Below are 20040 nucleotides of genomic sequence, written 5' to 3'. Positions count from 1 at the left end.
GCAAAGGAAGGAAACATTGGTTCGATGGGGCACGCCTCTTTTTGTTTCTCAAAGGAATTCAAAGAACTGCACGGCATGAACTGTGGGGTTGAGTGTGACTTGACACCCCCTGCCATAGGCCAAGCCACTAGGGACGCCAAACGGGGCCGCCGCCTCGTCCTGGGGCCCCGGGGCCGCGGCTTCGATCTCTAGAGGCGCGGGGCCGTGTGTTCGCGGGCTCTTCGGGACCCGGAAGGCGCGCGGGCGCAGGACCCGGCGGGGCAGCTACGCGGGGTCCTCGCGCACGTCTCACGTGGGTCGGAGTGGAGTGGTGGTCCTGGTTCGCGAGGTCTCGACTCGCTTTTCCGCCGGCATGGCAGCAGCCGACGGACTGCTTCCCCATGTTCCCGAGTCCCGGGCCGCAGTCCCCACGACGTCCTCCAGACCCCGCCCAGCCAAGTCGAGGCGGGTGAGTTCTGACCCGGTTTCGGATTCGTTCGCACCCGGGGCCGCGGCGCGCCGGCACCTACCGCCTTGCCTCTCGGTCGGGGTTCGAATTACTTGCGAAGTTAAGGGGAAAGTCAGATATCGGGCAGCTCCTGGAGGAGTCGCTGAGCAACACGTGTCTGAGACCGGGACACCATTCTGCGGAGACGTTCTTGGAGGGAGCGGAGCGGCTGTAGACGGGCGGGAGGCTGGTGCGGGCTGCTAGTTGGAGGCAGGGATCTGAGACTGTCACTCGGAGAAGTTAGGAACTGACGCTCGCGCGAGAGGCCCAGCTTGTCACTTACCAAGAGCATCTCTGAACTTTTTTCAGCCGCCCTTTCCTCGACTCTAAGGGTCGTTTGTTTCGGGAATGAGGACTGGAGACTAGAAATTTCTTTTAAGAGTTTTCAAAACGGGTGTATTTTCATCCACGTGCAGTGAAGGGGGGAAAGAAAATACAACTCATCAATATAATCCCCTCATTAGGTGAGAAAGAAAAAGATGCCTTAAATTTAACCCAAGCCAGAGCTGAAAATTAGTTTAAGATGGTTGACTTAGCTCCTAGGAAAGAGGAGGGCTGCAGGACAGAAATCTGTTGGGAAATCATGTTGCCTTAATGACCAGGAAGGTTACAGTTTGGTGCCAAGGAAAGTGTGGGGGGGGCGGGGGAGGGTTCTCGAACAAGCATCACTTAATGCCATTGAAAAATTGCCAAAGTTCAGTTCAGTTCCTTTCAACCAATGTGGTGACGCTGAAACTCCTTGAGTTCATATAAGCTCACATCAGCTCATACCCACTGTCTGGGCTATTGTCTGGATTTTTTTAGTGATAATCAACTTCAGGATTTAGAAGCTTGTAAGGACTTTTCAGCTGGGTGATGTTGTAGCTGCATCTATGCCGAGGGGGCGGGGAAGTATCAGTACCAGCGAGCCAATTGGGAACGTGGAATTTGGAGTGGGACAGACCTGGGGTTTGACCTTGCAACATGCTAGCTCTGTGACCTTGAAGAAATTACTTCACCTTTCTGATCCTCACTTTTCGTATCCATAAAATGAGAACAATAATTTCTACTTCATATAAGGCTATTATGAAGATTAAATGAAATAACATACATAAAGACTCCGTACGTTTTCTGGCCCATAGGAGCACTTAATACATGTCAATTATTTTTTTAAAAAGTCATATTGACTCCATTTTGGGTAATAGAATTGCTACATCAGGAGGTCAGTAGGGTGCTTGTGCCATGTACATGCCTAGTAACTAACACATAGAAAGCACTTAGTAACACTTTGTGGAGTGAGTTGAATAAGTAAATGTCAGCTATCTGGTTTTATGATTGCTTGAACCACTGTGTCAAAAGGATATTCATCAGGTGATGATAACTGTCTGCAGTGGCCTTGTCTGCACCTACATTTTTGTTTATGTCTTGAATGAGAATTGTGTATACGCTGATCAGATTTGCTAGTAGCCTGAATTTGGGTTGAGTAGCTCATATACTGGACTTGGAAAGACCTTGACAGCTTAAATTATTCTCTGTCTAATGCTATGCAGAACGTTTTTTCTAAAAAATAAAAGCAAAGAAAAAAATACACATTTATTGTAGGAAATTTGGAAAGTAGATTTAAAAAAAAAACAAACCCCACCCATGATTGTCATACTCAGAGATAACTCTGGGTAACATTGTGGTATATATCTTTCTGGAAAATAAGCAGAACAAAATTGGGATCAAACTATACCTGATGTTTTCTAACCAAACAGGATACATTTTCTAACCAAACAGGATACATTTACTAGATGGTGTTGTAACATTGTTGTTAGGAATCCAGGGCATGGAACTAGTGTCTGGGCAAAGCCTTGATCCCTCAGTGATCCTGCGGCAGATTACGTCACTTCTCTTTCTCTGTGTTCTCATCTGAAAATGGGATGATGCCAGTACCCTATGGATAGATGACATCATTCATGTAAGTATTTAGCGTACTCCCTGGTGTATAGTAACTACTGAATATGTTTATTAATATCAAAGACATGGCATGTAGACTGGTAGGGCGGGATGGACCCTAGAGGTCACCTGCCATAACCCCCTCATTATGCAGGTGGGGGAGCAGACTCAGGCACTTGCTTATTTTTAGAAGATCCAGATGTGTTCCTGCTCTTCTCTGCTCAAATGCCACCTCATGAAGCATTCCTGTACCTTTGCCTCCCTTCCCCTCGCTGTGGGCCATGGTAGTCTTGCTTCATGTTTTGTGCCCAAATAACCCTTTGTCTGTACCTCTTCTGTAGTACAAATACACGTTTAGATGTGCGATTTTACACTTTGGTCTCTTCCGCTAGTCTGTGACTTCTTCAAGGGCTTGTCTAACCTTTGTATCTTCAGAACCAAGCCACTTGACGGTGGCCAGTTTTTTAAATGAATGTGTTGTGGATGCTGGTGGGGTGCGGGGGAACTAACAAATAGAATAGATCCAGATCACGGAAAAGGATAATTCCATCACGTGTCATTCATTAATCTTACAATTATTTATTGAGCACTTACTTTGTGCCAGACGTGGTCCTGTGCAGGGGATTCAGTGCAAGCCTGGGACAGGCTTGTCCATTTCTTCCAATCTAATGGGGAAGACAGACATCACACAATGAATTATGTGCTCTATTTATTATTTTACCGAGTGCTGCAAAGGAGAATAAGGGTGCCAGGAGAGCCAAGAGCAGGCACCCTGCAGGTGGAGAGAGGAGGTCAGGAAAGGCTCTTCTGAGGACGCAGCAGGTAGCCCTAGATCTGAAGGATGAGTGTGAGGGGAGGGCTGGGGACATGGGTGTAGGAGTAACATGTGCAAAGGCCCTGAGGAGAGAAGGAGCTTGGTACATTCTAGGAATTTAAGGAAGTCCAGGACAGCAGAGGGTAAAGCTGAGACTGGTGAGATGGGCCAAGGTTAGATTCTAAAGGGCTTTGTAGCTCTCATTACACGTTTTCAGGTTTAGCCGAGCAATGGAAAGCCTGCCTGATAGTGTGCTTAATTCGGAACACTTGCCTTTAGAGAGAAGTTGACATGGGAATAAAGAGTGACCGGGATGGTAAGGGATCTAAAGTTTGTGTCCTGTTGGGGATATTTAGTCCAAAGAAGGAGGAAAACGAGGAGTGCTGTGATGAATGAAGGAATGTTACATGCAAGAGTTGCCGCAGAAAGCAAACTGCAAACTAGTAGCTGGATCTTCTAGGAGACAGGTCTTGCCTGAATGTCAGAAACAGCTTCCCAGCCCCTAGAACATGGTTGGGGACAGAATGGGCTGCCTCATGGGATGGAGGACAGTAGGAGGAGGTGCAGGCAGGAGCTGCAGGGCCACCTGTCAGGGGGTCTGGTGATGGGAAATCCACACATGCGTTGGGGGGAGAGGCCTTTGGGCCTTTTTGTGCTCCAAGAGCCTGTGGGTCTGTAAACCAGGTAAGATCTGCACATTTCATTCCGACCTGAAAGTTGACTTCAACTCTTTTTAGTCTGAAAATTTGGGACTTTGTAAAAATAAATTTGTAAAATTTGTAAATTTCATTAACACTAAATATTAATACTAAATATTTAAAGTTGTATGTTGTTGAAGTTGTATGTATCGAATTACTTAGCTATAGGAGCCCTTAGGTTGCCAGGAACAAAGAACTATTGTTATTGCTAGGTTAGTCAAAAGCTGACAGTCGGGCTTCCCTGGTGGCGCAGTGGTTGAGAGTCCGCCTGCCGATGCAGGGGACACGGGTTCGTGCCCCGGTCTGGGAGGATCCCACATGCCGCGGAGTGGCTGGGCCCGTGAGCCATGGCCACTGAGCCTGCGCGTCCGGAGCCTGTGCTCTGCAACGGGAGAGGCCGCAACAGTGAGAGGCCCACGTACCGCAAAAAAAAAAAAAAAAAAAAAAGCTGACAGTCATGGCTAAAGCAAGCTGATGTGTACACAGAAGTCATGATTTCAAGCCAAGAGGAAAATAACATATTCCAAGAGAAACCAGAACTCCAGAATAACAATTCCTAGCTACTCACAGGATGTTTTTATATTCATGTGTAATGTAAATTGGAAGAGAAGGCCAAGGAAAATAGAGGAATTGGATGAACTTCTCCTAGGGGAAGTTTGGACATCATACATTTAACAACATTCATGTTATGGAAATGAGAAGCAACAGGCAAGAAAATGTCTCATGTTGTAGCCTGTACTCGGCGATCAGACAGGGAATGGAAAGGCGAGGAGAGTTGGAAGTAATTGTGATAGAGGTGATGGATGGAGCTGAATTCTCATTTGCAATGGAAACTGGGAGGAGGAATCGTCTCCAAGCCATCTGAATCTGGGGGAGCAGCGTGAGGGCAGAGAATGACAGCCATCCAATCGCTCTGGGGTAGAGCGGTAATGAAGGTTTCCGCACCCTGGGCATGAGCTGGGATGCAGCTTATGTAGTCACCGATGGGCTTTGTTGGTGGCAAGAGAAAAGATTCATTTCCCCTCTTTCTCGTTCTTGTCGTGTACGTGGATTTCTAGAGATTTGGATTGACACAGCTTGCACACTTCGCAAGGTGGGTCCTCTCCTCCCTGCAAACAGACTCCATTTGTTAAACTTCAGCCTGAAAAATGTTTCTCCCTTCTTGATTATCTTGGTGGAGTTGAAGGTTAAGATGATTGGTGAGGTCTAGTAGATGGATCAGCTGAGGTTTCTGGGTTTTTTTTTTTTTCCTTTTTGGGGGAAAAAAAAGGGTTGAGTCAAAGAATCTGATTGCAGACCCTAAACTGTTGCTTGACATACGGGGCGTAATGATCTCTGCAGGGAGAGATGCAATTCTGTGGGCAGTCAGGCTTCACTCTGAGGTCTGTTTTCATGGACTAACGCATCTCTTGTCGCTCTTTCCTTTTGGGAACGATATAGCAAGCAACAGCCACCAAAAGAAAATACCAAGCGTCCAGTGAGACTCCCCCAGCGAAACGGAGGAGTGAAACTTCATTTCCCCTGGCCGAGAAAACTGCCGCTAAAGAAACTCCAAGGACTTTTAAGGGGAAGGCACAGAAACCGTTTTCTCCCAAGAGGTCTTCAGCTGGTGCGAGGGATGGAAACCCGGAACGGAAACCGGGCATTAAGACTTCATCCCTGTTTAAAAACAACCCTGAGATTCCAGAACTCCACAGGTATGTCCACGTGTAGACACCCTTCGAGAATGAAAGGAATTAAGTGTCTTCTGCCCTTTTTCTTTGTTTCTTGGAACTGATGCCCGCGTCTTGTTCGTCATTTGCAGACCTGTAGTAAAGCAGGTGCAAGAAAAAGTGTTCACTTCAGATGCTTTTCAAGCCCTGGACCTCCACCCACATCTAGTAAGTATCCCTCCATGTTTTATTGGTGTGTCGATTTTTCTGGTCTGTTCATTCAGAATGTCTGTGAAATGACAGTTCTAGGAAGAAAAAAAATCAGAGAATGGTCATTTTTGTGTCAAGTTACCTGGATGAACTCAGATTGCTAAGATGCTCTTCTAGGACCATTCACATGAACTTAGGAGTCTGTTCACTGTCCGCACCCCACTCCCCCTCTTTTTTTAAAGAACTCTAAAGACTTTCCTCACCTCATTCACTTTAGGATTGAGACTCCACACATCGAACTTGAAATCCACCTCATAATTACTGGATAGATAATGACATCAGGGCTATTCTGGGTGGCTGATGTCACAGTGACCCTAGGAGAGGGAACTGAACCGGCATCTTGCTGTTAAGGGAATTATAAATAATTGAAGGAAGAAGGGGCTCTTTAAACATGCATTTGCTACAAACAAATGGACACTCAAAAAAAAAAAAAATAACCAACATAAAAACCATGAATGAGTGTTCCAGCCTTATTTATGAGTAAGGTGAGAAACATACATTCACTTTTAGGGAGTCTGGATTTCCTTGGCTCGTATGGTCATGGCTTACCTGCTCCTTCTTTCGGGTGGGTTACCTATACTTGCTTTCTCACCTACAGGCTGGAGTGGGGTTTCCCAGCCTTGGTACTGTGCACGCCTAGGGATGGGGACTCTGTGTCACGGTGGCTGCCCCGTGCGTTGCAGGACGTATGGCAGCATCCTGTGCCTCTACTCACTTAATGCCAGTAGCATCCCCACCCGCAGTTGTAACAACCAACGATTTCTTCAGACATCGGGAGGTCCAGGGGAGGCAGTGCTCAGAACCACCCCCAGTTGAGAACCACTGGGTTAGAGGAACTTGATTTGATCGTGGTCATCCATTTTTACCCCAGTATTTTCCCCTTTTTTGCATCCTTATTTGCATTAAATATATTTGTACCAAAAAATTTGTTAAAGAAAAGTTTTGTTTTGTTTTTTGTCTTTTCTCTTAGATTTCCACAATAAATACGGTCTTAAAAATGTCTAGTATGACCAGGTAAGAGCTCCGGGTCAGTCTTGATTTTCTCAGGGTTTAAGTGGGTATAAACAGATGAAATCTGAATTGTCTGTGAAGGACAGCAAACTCGTGTCTTGGCATTAGAGAACAGGCCAGATTATTGACCCTCGAGGGCTTGGTAGCCGCTCAGCTTCCCCACCTGAGAGATGGAGGGACTGGGTCTCCGTCCCCTTCTGCCCTCAGCTCTAAACTGTAAGAGATCTCTGGTCCAGAAGATGGTCTGCATAAGATCCCACTGTTGTCTGTGCTTCCTGAAAATAACTTGTCTAGAATACAGAATTTATCTTGTCATTTCTTAGTAGTAAGAATTAGAGTCAGCTACAAGATAGGAGTAAATACTTAGTTGGATATAATGGGATGCTGGAAAAAGTTTTTAAATGTTAGTGACGACTCCTGGAAAACAGAGATGGAGTGGTGACAGGTGGGGGCAGAGATGACCCCCTCTCTCTGAGTGTGTATGCTTGTGTACATTTTAATAAGTCACCTTTCACTTAGAAGTAAACATTAATAAGAGTATCAAAGAATAAAATAAGGAACACCTTTATTATTTTTTTGTTCAGTCTTAGCAACCAAATGTAAGTGATTTCCATACCCTTTTGGATTTTTTATTTTATTTTATTGAAGTATAGTTGATTTACCATGTTGTGTTAATTTCTGCTGCACAGCAAAGTGATTCAGTTATACATATATATTCTTTTTCATACTCTTTTCCATTGTGGTTTATCATGGGATATCGAATATAGTTCCCTGTGCTGTGCAGTAGGACTTTGCTGTTTTAGTTGTTTGTTTTTGAGTACACACGTGGACACACATCTTACCGTGTCCGTAGCAGTCACATTTGGTTTTCTAGAGAACAGACGGCAGTTCCTGGCTGTCTGTGTGGCTCACAAGCTTCCTTTCACTCTTCTGCCTGGGAATCTTTCCATAATGTTTTATTGTTTCATATTCCGTGGTTCAGAAGGCAGGGGAGTGTGTGGTGTGCTTTTGTGGTAGCTCCAGCTTGTCCACGCCTGTCCCATCTTTCTTTTTAAGTAGTCTAATAGAACGGCCAGTCTCCGGCTTGCCTCAACATTTGCAGCCCCAAAAGTTCCAAAAATCTAACTGAGGTTTTATTCTTCTAACCATCAGAGGTTTCTCAGCCCTTCCCATGACTGTTTAGGTAACCTCTGAGGCGGCAGGTGATAGAGCCTGGGGTCATCGCATTTTGTGCATCTCTGCGTGTAAACATGGGCAGGTGGTACTTTATAGATAATCATGTGCTCTTTCTTTTGGGCGGCCCAAGCGTTCAGAAGCAAAGTATCCCTGTGTTGCTGGAAGGCAGAGATGCTCTTGTGAGATCCCAGACTGGCTCAGGTCAGTTGTCATTTGATTTCTGCCCTTCCTCCACGGTCGTGTGGTGGGTTGTGTAGTGAGGTGTCTGTCGGGGTGGCGGCTGCTTTGTGTGGTTTGGGGGAGGGGCGGCCACGCTTGCTTCTGATTAGAGCCCTGAAAGGAAGGGGATGGTCAGTGGGGCCCGTGATCAGGAATGATCAGGAAGGAGTCAAGTCTGCTATCATTTCTCAGAGCCCATCTCAGGGCTTTGCCTGGTCCCACCATCTATGGCCAGAGCTGCCTGTCTTCACTCCAGTGGGTGATGACTATTTCCTTCTGGTATTAAAACAGCCTTGCTGTGAGCACACGCTGATCGGATGCCAGTTGTTTTGCTAGAACACGGAACATCGTTCTGGCGCCTTCCAGAACAGTCTGGACTTGCTCTTCTGACCCTCCTGTGCTCTTAGTGGCAGGTCAGCTGTTCTCTGCTCCCCCAGCTCGGCCGCGTTTCAGGTGGTGGAAGCTCCCCCAGCTCAGCCGTGTTTCGGGTGGTGGAAGCCCAAGGTTTTTGCCGTCCTTGGTTTCTCCTTGATGTTTAGAGGCCGGCTCTGGGGTTTCAGGCTGGCTGGCTTCTCACCACGGAAGCACCACGGAAGCCTCTTTGAGAGGTTGGGGTGACCCCAGAGAGGGAGTTTTCTAGTTTCTAGGGACAGTCATTGAGTTGAGCTTCTGTGTGACCTCGGAAATGTCTCATTGTCTCCCTTGTTAGACATTAAAGGGGCTGAAGATGCAGGTTTGTTAGAAGTACTGAATTTACAAAGCAGAGCTAGGAGTTGTGACAGACAGGTGACTTCCGTTTCCACCCGGATATGAGTGCACTTTTCCTGTCCCCAGACTTCAGGACGGCCCAAAGGTAGCGGTGCCGGTTCGTTTACTGTCTCTGGCATCTATAGGCTCTGTGATTTTGATTGCTCTTGTTCTTTTTTAAAAGGTAAAACTCTTGCCTATTGCATCCCTGTGGTCCAGTCTCTTCAAGCAATGAAATCCAAAATACAGGTGAGTAGAAAGTGTGTTTTTCTGGGAATTCCCTGGCAGTCCAGTGGTTAGGACTTGGCGCTTTCACTGCCGAGGGCCTGGGTTCAATCCCCGGTCGGGGAACTAAGATCCTGCAAGCCACGTGCTGTGGCCAAAAAAAAGAAAAAAATAGAAAAGAAAGTATGTTTTCCTGTTCTTGTTCACAGTGCATAAGAAGCCATCAAACTGAACCAAAGCAGTAATATTGGGACCAAAAGAATCTTTTCACTTAGCTTTGGTTTCCTGCCTCTTTTTAGTTCATTTATTACATAAGCATGTTGCATCTGAAGACCGTGCTCAGAGTGGAATAGAATAAATATAAACAAATGTAACAATCATCCTAGTAGTTCTAACAGGGAATGTTTGTAAGATGCTCCCCCTGTGTCAGACATCGTGCCGAATGCTTTGCTTGTGTTGTCTTCTTGACTCTCTAACTACCCCAGTCCCACTGAGTTGGAAGGTACTACTATTATTACCTCGATTTAAAAAAAAAAAGAAAAAAAAAAAAAGGAGGCTTGAGGAAGTTAAATAACTTCCTAAGGCTGTGCGGGGAGTGATTGTGGAGCTGGGTTTCCACATCCATTCTCTTTGGCTCCAGAGGCCAAGCTCTTCTGACTGAGAAAGGTGAACATTGTATTGAAAACAGTGGTTTGTCATGAATAGTAGAAGTGAAAATAAGTACCCAATTAGCGGGTGTGACGATTGGGCCGCCTTGTATTTACTATTTCCTAGGACCTGTCTTTAGTTGCGAAACACACTTAGCGCCTGGGCCAGAGGGGCCAGAACTGGGTTCCTTGGAATGGTCCCCTAGGAGGCCGTGTGACTGCCATGTTCCGTAGGCATAGTTGTCATCTCCAAACCCAGCCCAGCATCTCACAAATACACCCTGGTTATTCTCAGTTGAGAGGAAACAGTGAGATCAGAAATAGGCAGAGAGATGGGTTCACAAACAGATGATGAGCGAGTTGGTTACTTTTTCCTCAGTTGCGACATGCAGAATTAGATGTATGTTGAGCCTGCCTGTTATTTGAATGACAAAATAGATAATGATGGTGTTGGATTACAGCCCACAGTCTAAAACAAATACCTATTGAGTCCAAGCTGATATAAATGAATTATTGAATAAATAGGTGGGACGAGGGAAAGCCCTTCCTTATACTAGAATTCCAGTGAGTACTTGTAGGACATCATCGTTTGGCAAATGACACAGGAATCATCAGAGATGCTAAAATGAGTGGATTAAAGTGTGATGAAAATGGGGTATTTACACAGTCTCAAAGTATGTATCCAGAAGATACAGGAAAAAAATGGTAACTTTACAGTGGGGAAGCCTGGCTGGTGCCACCTTAACCAGGTGGTTGGATGGGGCCTCACCAGTGCCGGGATGTGTTGGCCTAATGTGTCTCCTGATAGGTGCGTGAAGGATGAAACAGTATTTCTCTGGTTTTCTTGCCAGAAATGCACAACTCTAATTTAATCATAAACATCAGACAAAGCCAAGTTAACGACATTCTACAGAGTGACTGGCCAGTGCTCTTCAACAGTACTAAGGTCACAAAAGACAAAGAAATACTGGAGAGCTACCCCAGAGTAAGAGAGACGAAGGAGTCATGACAGCTAAATGCTGCGTGGTCCTGAATCGGGTCTTAGTCTGGAAAAAGCACGTTAATAGGTCAGTTAATGAACTTTGAATAAGGCTATAAATTAACTGATAGTAGTGAATCAATGTTACTTTCCTGTTTGATCCTTGTACTGTGATTTTGAGAATCAGTATCATATAAGGAAGCTGGGAGAAGGGTGTAAGGGAGTTCTTTGAACTATTTGTGCAATTTTTTGTAAGCCCGAAATTATTTCAGAATGAATACGTTTAAATGTTATTTAAACTTTATTTAAATGATTTTTAAATCAATAAATCCTCCACAGTCACCCAAGTGGTAGAACCTTATATAGTTATTCAAAGTGCTGTTTCCTTCAGTTTCTGTTTGTGAACTTGACAGGCATTCTTGCCATGTTAAAAAGGCCCGTTATAAAACAGTATGTATGATATGAGTGCAATTTCATAACTAATAATTCTACATATATATACACATATACATGTGTACACACACAGAGATGAGAAAGATACTTTTCACACTAATGCCGGTTTTCTCTGAGACAGGGGAGTGGGAATTCTGTTTCCTGCAGGTGACTGATGTTTTCTTCCATTGGGCACTTGGCAGTGCGGTGGTTCCTACAAGGGCCTCAGCATCGTACCCGGTGTAGGTTAGAGAAGAAATGTGAATTATTAGACCAGTGTGGTAAAGTCTCATCCGTTTAGAGACTCCAGGAGAACTTCTAGTAGAGGGTCTTTTCTTCCTGGAAAGTTGCAGAGTTTGGGTGTGTATTTGATCTGGCGTGGGTCCTACAGTTCTGGCCCAGCTGTCTCATTTGCTGGATCCGTGAACGGAGGACAGGAGACATGCGATTACATTCCTCAGGTGGACAGCATGGCGAGGGCTCTGCTCAGATCCTGGGTCTGAGTGTGACGTTAGCACATCACCTCATCCTAGTGTGCCTCGTGGGGGATCACGGCAGTGCCTGTGTCCTGGGGTTGCCAGGAGGATTCAGGGAGTCAGCGCACGGGGAGAGTTGAGACCTGCTTCCAAGCGCCTGGTGGTGATAATACCTGCTCCCTAAGTCTCCACCGTCATTGTCAGCAACAGGGACGTGTGGCTGGTTTGAAGGGCAGTGTTCTGAATTGCTTAGATTCAGAGCATTAACCAACCATGTCGTTGTTCTTATTTACTCAAGTATTTTTTAATATCAATAACAGCTTGTTCTATTAAAGATTGAAATATTCTGTAGAGACGATTTAACAAGCCCAAATTTAATTCACTCATTTCAAGTGATGCTCAGTACAGGCCCTTGGAGTTAATTGTAAACAGATTTGACCTGTAAAAAAAACCTATCTGGAGGGAGCAGCAAATTCAAGGCACCAGCAGAGTCTTCAGTTACTTCAGATGACGGAATGAAAATGGACTGCTTTTCTGTGTTTTCACACTTTCCGCTCTTTGGGCTCTGATTTTTTTTAACATCCCATCCATCCTTCCTCACTCACTTCTGCCCTGCGAGGAATTGATTGGTCTTTCTTCTCTGTGTAGTAACACCTTTTGAAATGTCAGAATCTCTAACACTGCTGTGTTGATACCGTTGTACTAACATGTTTACTGTTCCTCGCCCGGCTTCAGCGCAGTCTCGCAAAGTCGATGTTGAGTACAGACGGCTGTAGTTTGAATTCCAAATCCTTTTCTCCTTGTAGGTAAACGCTTCCTATGCAAAATATGAAAACCATACTTGTAATTTAGTTTGCTGCTAAATCTGTGCTTAGCTTTTACACTAATGTATTCGATTCATTCCCTAAGTGTCTGTGAGCACTTGGGAGATGCAAGGCACCGCTGACTTCCTGGCCCTTGTCAGATTACTTTGTTTTCTTTTATTATTGTTACTGTTACTTGTAGGTATAATGTACATGTTAAAAAAATTTGAAGAGCACCAAAAAATATACAGTGACAAGTAAGTCGTTCTACTGCCCCTTGCCCTGAGTGGCACAGTTCTTCTCTCAGGATGGGATGGTCCTTATCACCAGTCTCTTGTTTAATCCTTCCAAGGATATTCTGTGCATATAAAGCAGATCTGACTATACATAGTTCCCCTCCCCCTTTCGTTGAAGTTTTTGTTTGTTTGATACACAAATGGTTGCTTGCTGTGCATGATTGTCTGTGCCTTGCTTTTGTTCACTTAGTATGTTTTGGGGATGGTTTCTTATCGATACCGTGTTGACCCGCCTTGTTTTTTTAATGGCTGCGTAGTCTTCCACTGTAAGTATGTTCCATAAATTATTGTCATTCCCTCGTTGGTGGAATTCACATTGTGTTCAACATTTTGCTACAAACAAAGCAATTAAACAACTTCTTTATACACACGTGTGAGTCTCTCTTTTTGAGAAATTCCTATAGGTGGAATTTGCATTTTTATTTGGTAGATAATACCAAAATTGATCTTTAAAGGAATTACACCAATTTGGATTCCCACCGACAGTGTATAAGAGTTCCTGTGTGCCTTTATCAACCCTGTCGGCTGTTTATTTTTGCTCATTTGACAGGGGAAAAATATTGTATCATAGTTTTGATTTGAATTTCTCTTAGGAGTAAAGTTGAACATCTTTTCGTACATTTAAAAGCCATATTTTGAATTCTTATTTCCATAAATTAGCTGTTATATCCCTCTCCATTTTTCTATTTGAGTTGTTGGTCTTCTTTATTTTTATTTTTCATTGAATTACAAACTTTCTTTATAAACTAAGAAATTGGCCCTTTCTCTTATGTGTGGCATATTTTTTTCCCCACGTTGTCATTTTATAGTTTCTGAGTTTTATGTCATCTGTAAAAAGGCCAACTTAATGCCAACTTTATTTTTCTAACTTAATTTTTTTTCTAAAAGGACATTTGAATTACCCATCTTTTCACTGCTGATATAAATTGCCTCTTATCATATTTCCTGACTTTCTATATGTGTTTGATTCTATTCTAGGCTGTATTTGTTATTGTAATCTCTATGTGCTAGCATCAATTTTTTAAAACTACTGTAGATTTAAATTGTCTTATCATCTGATGTTGTTCAGAAATATCTTGATTATTCTTGCACATTTGTTTTTCCATATGAACTTTGAAATCAGCTTGTCTGGTTATATATATTATTTTTTATATGCATACGTATGTATACTTGTGGCATGTTTTAGATACTTTATATATGCATAAATATGCATGTTCATGGCATTTTTATTAGAATTACATAACATTTATGGATTGATTTAGGGGGAATTAGCTTATTTATAATATTAAGTCTTCTTATCCAGGAATAGGATACATTGTTCCATTTATTCAAATTTTATTTTATGTGCCTTAGAGGTAATTAAAATTTTTTACTGTATAGATTTTGTACATTTTTTGTGAAGCTTATTTTTTTTAACCTTTTTGTATTTTTGCTATTCTAAGTGTGATTCCATCTAACTTTCTGTGTTGGAAGGCTGTTGATTTTTCTGTATTAATTTTGTATTCAGCTAGTTGACTTGTCTTTTTTGTAGTAGATTTTCAAGTGATTTCTTTTTTTTTAAATTTATTTAGTTAATTTATTTTTGTTTGCGTTGGGTCTTTGTTGCTACGCGCAGGCTTTCTCTAGTTGTGGCGAGTGGGGGCTACTCTTAGTCGCGGTGCGCGGGCTTCTCACTGTGGTGGCTTCTCTTGTTGTGGAGCACGGGCTCTAGGCACGCGGGCTCAGTAGTTGTCGCTCAGGGGCTCTAGAGCGCAGGCTCAGTAGTTGTGGCACATGGGCTTAGTTGCTCCGCGGCATGGGGGATCTTCCTGGACCAGGGATCAAACCCGTGTCCCCTGCATTGGCAGGCGGATTCTTAACCACCGCACCACCAGGGAAGTCCTCAAGTCCCAATTTCTTAAGTTGTTTTTGTTTTCTTTGTTTTTTGTTTTTTTTTTTTAGGATAAAATATCATCTGCTAATAATGGTAACTTTACTTCCTACTTTCCAGATTCATATATATTTCTTTGTCTTTTCTGATTGCGTGGGCCAGAACTTACAGATTAATGTCGTGTAATCATGAGGGTAGTGGGCAGGCTTATCTCTTTAATGAACTGCTCCTGATGTTTACAAGTGGCCACTCTTAATCTCCCCTTCTGGACCTCTGTGACCTGCGTTCATTCAACTAATGGCGTTTCTTTCCTTCTGTGTCAACAGCGTGGTGACGGCCCCTATGCTCTGATACTAGTGCCAACAAGAGAGGTAAGCAGTCCCACTTTCGGAGTGCTAAGCAAGTACTTTCAGTGATATCGTTGAATTTAAAAGTGGTTTTACCGTTTTTCTCCCTGCTGCACAAATCACGACACCCTTTCCTTTGCCCAGGAACCATCCTTCTGGTTCCTGACAAGAAGAAAAATTCAAGTACTCTTGGAAAACCAGAAGTTTTTTTGGTTTTGGAAAAGTGTTTCTCTGTTACCTAAAAACTAATGACGCTATAAATTTCTGTCCTTATAAAAGGAATTAAAATAATCACATTTTTGTACATTGTTTTTTTCTTTTACAACTTAATTAAAAAATAAAAGCAGTTGACCCTACAAATGAACTTTTAGTTTTTTAAGAAGCTACTGTACCAAAAATTTTACCTGTTTCTGAAAGCTAAGCTTCTTGATGTTTTTCTTCTTTCTTGGTGGAAATCTCTTCTATCCGATTTATTTTATTTGCCTTCAGAGGCAATTTCAGATTAGGGTATCTGTTTCCTATATCAAATGCTAATCACTTCCTTGCAGAGAATCGATCATGACAATGGAGGTTTCTGTACAGCCTGCAGCATCCTGTCTCAGCTCCATCCATTGAAGGAGCAGGCACAGAGCTATTTAAATTTTCACAGCAGCAAACTTGCTCCTTCTCTGGGATGCTTCCTGAATACACAACGTGTGGAAACTGTATATATATATCCTTGGATAATGGGATTATGTAGAGGCGCTGTTGATGGTTGTTAATGGTTATAAACTATTCAGTACATTAATTTTCTCTTTCTCTGGTTTCCACTGGGCTTGTTGGTTTTTTTCTTTTTTTCCCCCTTTAATAAACTTGGGAAATGACCATCTCTGTCTTTAGCTACTGCTCTGCCCCAGCACAGCCTTAGGATATAGTCACGTCACCTGTAAAGTAACGTTCCCAAGGCTAGCCTGTCGTGTCACTGTATGGTTTACCCCTTCACACATACTACATTCTCTCTCTTTCCAAACAGGTTGACTCTGTTTCATTTTCTTCCATCTTTGTGTACCATAGACTGTGCTTTTCTGTGTGGTACTCTGGGAATTTGAGCCAGCAGAGGGAGCACAGAACACTATGTTTGTATGTCCAAGAAATAGATGTGATGTCTCTAGCCACGTTCTCCAGACTGACAGTTTTCAGAATCAGTCTAAGAACAAGGTGTATTTCCCAAGTAGAGTCTGTGTATAGGGCTTTTTTTTTTTAAATCCTAACTTGAGGTCCAGGGTTGGATCCTTATCACTTTACACTAAGTTTTTAAAAATAAGTAAAAAGGTAAGAAGGGACCTCGCTCATTAACTCTAACTTTTTAACATTTACAGCTGGCCCTACAAAGCTTTGATACCGTCCAGAAACTGCTTAAGGTAAGGCAAGCCATGAGTTCAGTTTTGCCTTTTTTTTCCTGACTTTTTGAGGAAAGAGAAAGATACTGGTCTTTTCTTTATTTTCAAAGAGCTAGGAATTACTGCAGTTTTCCTTGTATTCCCTGGATGTCTCTGCTCACCCCCAGATACAGTTTGTAGGTTTTTATTGATCTGAACCTTACGAATCACCAATTTCTAGCTTAGTGAGATTATTAGTGTTCACTGGTACTTCGGGTCCTGTAATCTGTTCATCATAGTCACTAGCAAGCCACCTACAGAGACTCACAGGTACAACCTTAAGGTGATCCAGTGAAAGCAACTTAACAAGCTGCAAGTAGGGTTTGTTTAAGAAAGAAGAGAGAGAAAGCTTCCAAGCCAAAGGCTGCCAGCCCACCGAATTAGATTGAGAATTGATCTCTCCTTTCTTTTATCACGAGTGGGAGTAAGGAAGCGTTGTACTTGGGTTTGATCTTAACCAAAAAGGAAAAAAAAAAGGCAATAGACTTACTGAATTGTGTTTTCAATTCGGGCTGTACAGGGAAAGGCAGAGAGGCTACTTGAATGACTTAAAAAGCCCACATTTCTCTCTCACAGTGTCGGAAGCTAGTCGCATAGGTATGATTTAAGTTACCGCTAATATCCATGGGCCTGGTAAGGCCTAGGAATTGCGTCTGCACAGCAATACCTCCTGCAATGAAAAGCCGAGTCCTCCCTCACGACTTCCTTCAGGAAAGGGAATTTGGAATCAGCCTCTGCAGTACATGGGGCTTTGCATTGATTTTGGTCTGATGTCTTTCTGTAGCCATTTACCTGGATTGTGCCCGGAGTGTTAATGGGAGGAGAGAAGAGAAAATCAGAAAAAGCCAGGTAGGACGAGGTTTGTTTATTGTTAATTCCTTTTAAAGTCTATTCTGTCTTCCTCTTCAGTAAGACTCTGGCCCTTCTCAGCCTGGGGAGAGCCCTGTCTCAGATGAGGGTTCCTAGTCCCAGTGTGTGGGGACAGATTGAGTCCCCAGGGAGCGGTCCCTCTAAACGGTGCTATTTGTAAAAATATTTGGTGAAACTACCAGGGGCTCCCTTTTGATGTGGTCAGTAACAGCTCGTTACCTTCCCAAATCTCAACCCCGCCCCGGCCCCCGATACCCACGGTCCCCCCTTGTTAAGGATACGTCCCCCTTGACTCCCTTTTGTGGATATTGGGAGTTCGGGATTTTTGTTGTTTGATTTTACAGAAACAAGGTTATAAACCTACATAATGCTTTGCAACTTGCTTCCTACACCCAAATGCATTGATTCCTAATTCTGTGTTAGAATTGGTAATGGGTGTCAGTAGAAAATTGTTGCAAGAAGTAAATTCCAAATTTTGTGCATTCTTTTAAAAACGTTTTTATTTTATGATAGCTTAATGCTTAGTAGTTATGCTCAACTATGTGTGTAGTCTGTAACTGAGGAGCAGATATTCGACTTGAAACCTTCGGGTATTGGTTAGGGTAAGATTCCGCTGTAACTAACAACAGCAGTGGCGCAAACAATATGGAAGTTTTTTCTTTTTCTTTCACATTTAAGAAGCGTGACGGTAGCCGTCGGGGCTGGCATGGTGCACGCGCTAGCGTGGGGACCCCGGCTCATTCTGGCTTTTTGTGCCACTAAGTGAAGCTTCCATTTTCAGGCTTTCCTCATAGTGTTAGATAGTTGTTGGAGCTCCAGCCATTATATCTGATTTCCTGCCAGTAGGAACAAAGATAATCACACCTCCTCTTTTTAAAGGTACTGGTGGGATTTGCATGCTCCCTTTATCCATTTATCTTATTGCCATAACATAGGCACGTGCCCACTTAATTACAAGGGCAGCTGGAAAACGTACTCAGGTAAAAGTTGTAGGCTTTTATTACTATGGACTAATGGGATGAAGGATGGTTGTGGAGTAAGAAGTTAGATTTATTCCACCTGGTCCATGGGGCAAGGCTAGGCCTGTCGCATGGAAGTTACAACAAGGATCCAATATAAGAAAAAAGCATTCTGACCATTAAAGCACGTTGGCATGGGATAATGCATTCAGGTGGGAGGTTCCCCGGCACAGATGCCTTCAAGAACAGATTAGGTGACCATCTATCTGGAATATTCTAGGAAGCATCTATGGATCAGATAAAGGGCATTGGGTTATATAGTAAAGATTCCTCTGAGACAATTTTAATAGGATTTCAGATCTTAACAGTTACGTTTTGTAAGACAGAGAAACTTCAGAGAAAAATTAGAACTTAATATATCTTTGTATCCACTTGTCGTTACGTTTGTCGTGATTTCAGGCTGTGGCGTGTTGGCGCTGCCCGTGAATCGTATCCTCCGCAGCCTTTCCCCTGGGTTTTCTGTTGCTGTGGCTCCATCTGACTGACTTTCTTTTATGATATATAATTTCAAACAGACTCCGGAAAGGAATAAATATCCTCATCGCAACTCCCGGGCGCCTCGTGGATCATATTAAATCCACCAAGAACATTCACTTCCGTCAGATCCAGTGGCTGATTTTGGATGAAGCAGACAGGTGAGCCCTTCCAGGAAGCAGGAAAGGGCTGTTTCCGTGGTCTTTGCCGAAACTTCTGGAGCCCCTTAGTGTTCCCTTTATTCACGTAGATTAAAACTCCTCCCTTGAAACCACAGAATCCTGGATTTGGGTTTTGAAAAGGACATCACAGTGATACTCAACGCTTTAAATGCCGAGTGCCAGGAACGACAGAACGTCTTGCTGTCGGCAACACTCACGGAAGGTGAGTTGAGAAGAAGTGCTGTTTCTTCTCAATGGAGAGGACGGGCCTAGATGCGAGCTGCGTTGTTTCCCAGCAGTGATTCTTAGCCTCGGTGGGGAGCGGGCGAGGAGGAAGGTGTCCGAGAGGACTGCTCTTCAAACCATGTGTCCTGTGCTCCCGGCCTCCCTCTCCCATCATCCTGATTCCCTGGTCCCCAGCACGTGGGGAAAGGGAGAAGGGGCAGGTCCCAGGCCCAGAGCCCTCCCAGGAAGGGGAGGCTGCTGTGCTGCCGTCAGGGTGTGGAGGGAGGGGAGGACGCTGCCTGCCACCCACCTGGTAGTCTCGTGAGGTGGTGATCGCGATTGCTACCCGCTGAGAGCAGGGCTCTTGTCCTGAAGGTGGTAACCTATCCCAGCTCAATTTTTGGTATAATCACCCTGCCTTTCTCCTAAAGAGAAATCTATCCTAAAAATATATTCTGTAAGCTCATTTCTGTCTTTCCATCATCGTTAAGATGGAATTTCTTAGCTCTCTTTTGTTGCTGGGAACACCTAGGCTTGGAAAAGCTGTATCACTCTCCACCAGGAGCCCCTGCACGTGAATCCCTGCCTGAGCGACAATCCAGCTCTCACTTGACTCGGTTTACTAGCCTGCTCTGGTGCACACGTACCAGATGCCATCCACGTGGCTCACCAGCAGTTCTCAGGGTGTATCCTAACTAACAGTGACTTTAAGAGAGAGTCCATGGGACTTCCCTGGTGGTCCAGTGGTTAAGAATCCTCCTTGCAATGCAGGGGACGCGGGTTTGATCCCTGGTCGGGGAACCAAGA

At 43.9% G+C, this 20040-nt stretch overlaps 1 protein-coding gene across 1 annotated transcript in view; it reads left to right on the top strand.

Annotated features, from left to right (window-relative positions):
* The first annotated feature begins 24 nt into the window (after nucleotides 1-24).
* DDX31 (DEAD-box helicase 31) overlaps nucleotides 25-20040 on the top strand; it is a 74243-nt gene continuing 54227 nt past the window's right edge. The window contains 11 exon segments of the mRNA XM_012532806.3: nucleotides 25-448; nucleotides 5357-5613; nucleotides 5721-5796; nucleotides 6809-6852; nucleotides 8156-8226; nucleotides 9176-9240; nucleotides 15046-15090; nucleotides 16425-16466; nucleotides 17269-17333; nucleotides 18889-19008; nucleotides 19125-19231. Coding sequence (XP_012388260.3) covers nucleotides 353-448; nucleotides 5357-5613; nucleotides 5721-5796; nucleotides 6809-6852; nucleotides 8156-8226; nucleotides 9176-9240; nucleotides 15046-15090; nucleotides 16425-16466; nucleotides 17269-17333; nucleotides 18889-19008; nucleotides 19125-19231 — 988 coding nt within the window. The 5' untranslated portion in view covers nucleotides 25-352.

Source organism: Orcinus orca, chromosome 6, assembly GCF_937001465.1.
Source record: "Orcinus orca chromosome 6, mOrcOrc1.1, whole genome shotgun sequence".
NCBI classification, from domain to species: Eukaryota; Metazoa; Chordata; class Mammalia; order Artiodactyla; family Delphinidae; genus Orcinus; species Orcinus orca.
This window is presented reverse-complemented; position numbering and strand designations above follow the sequence as displayed.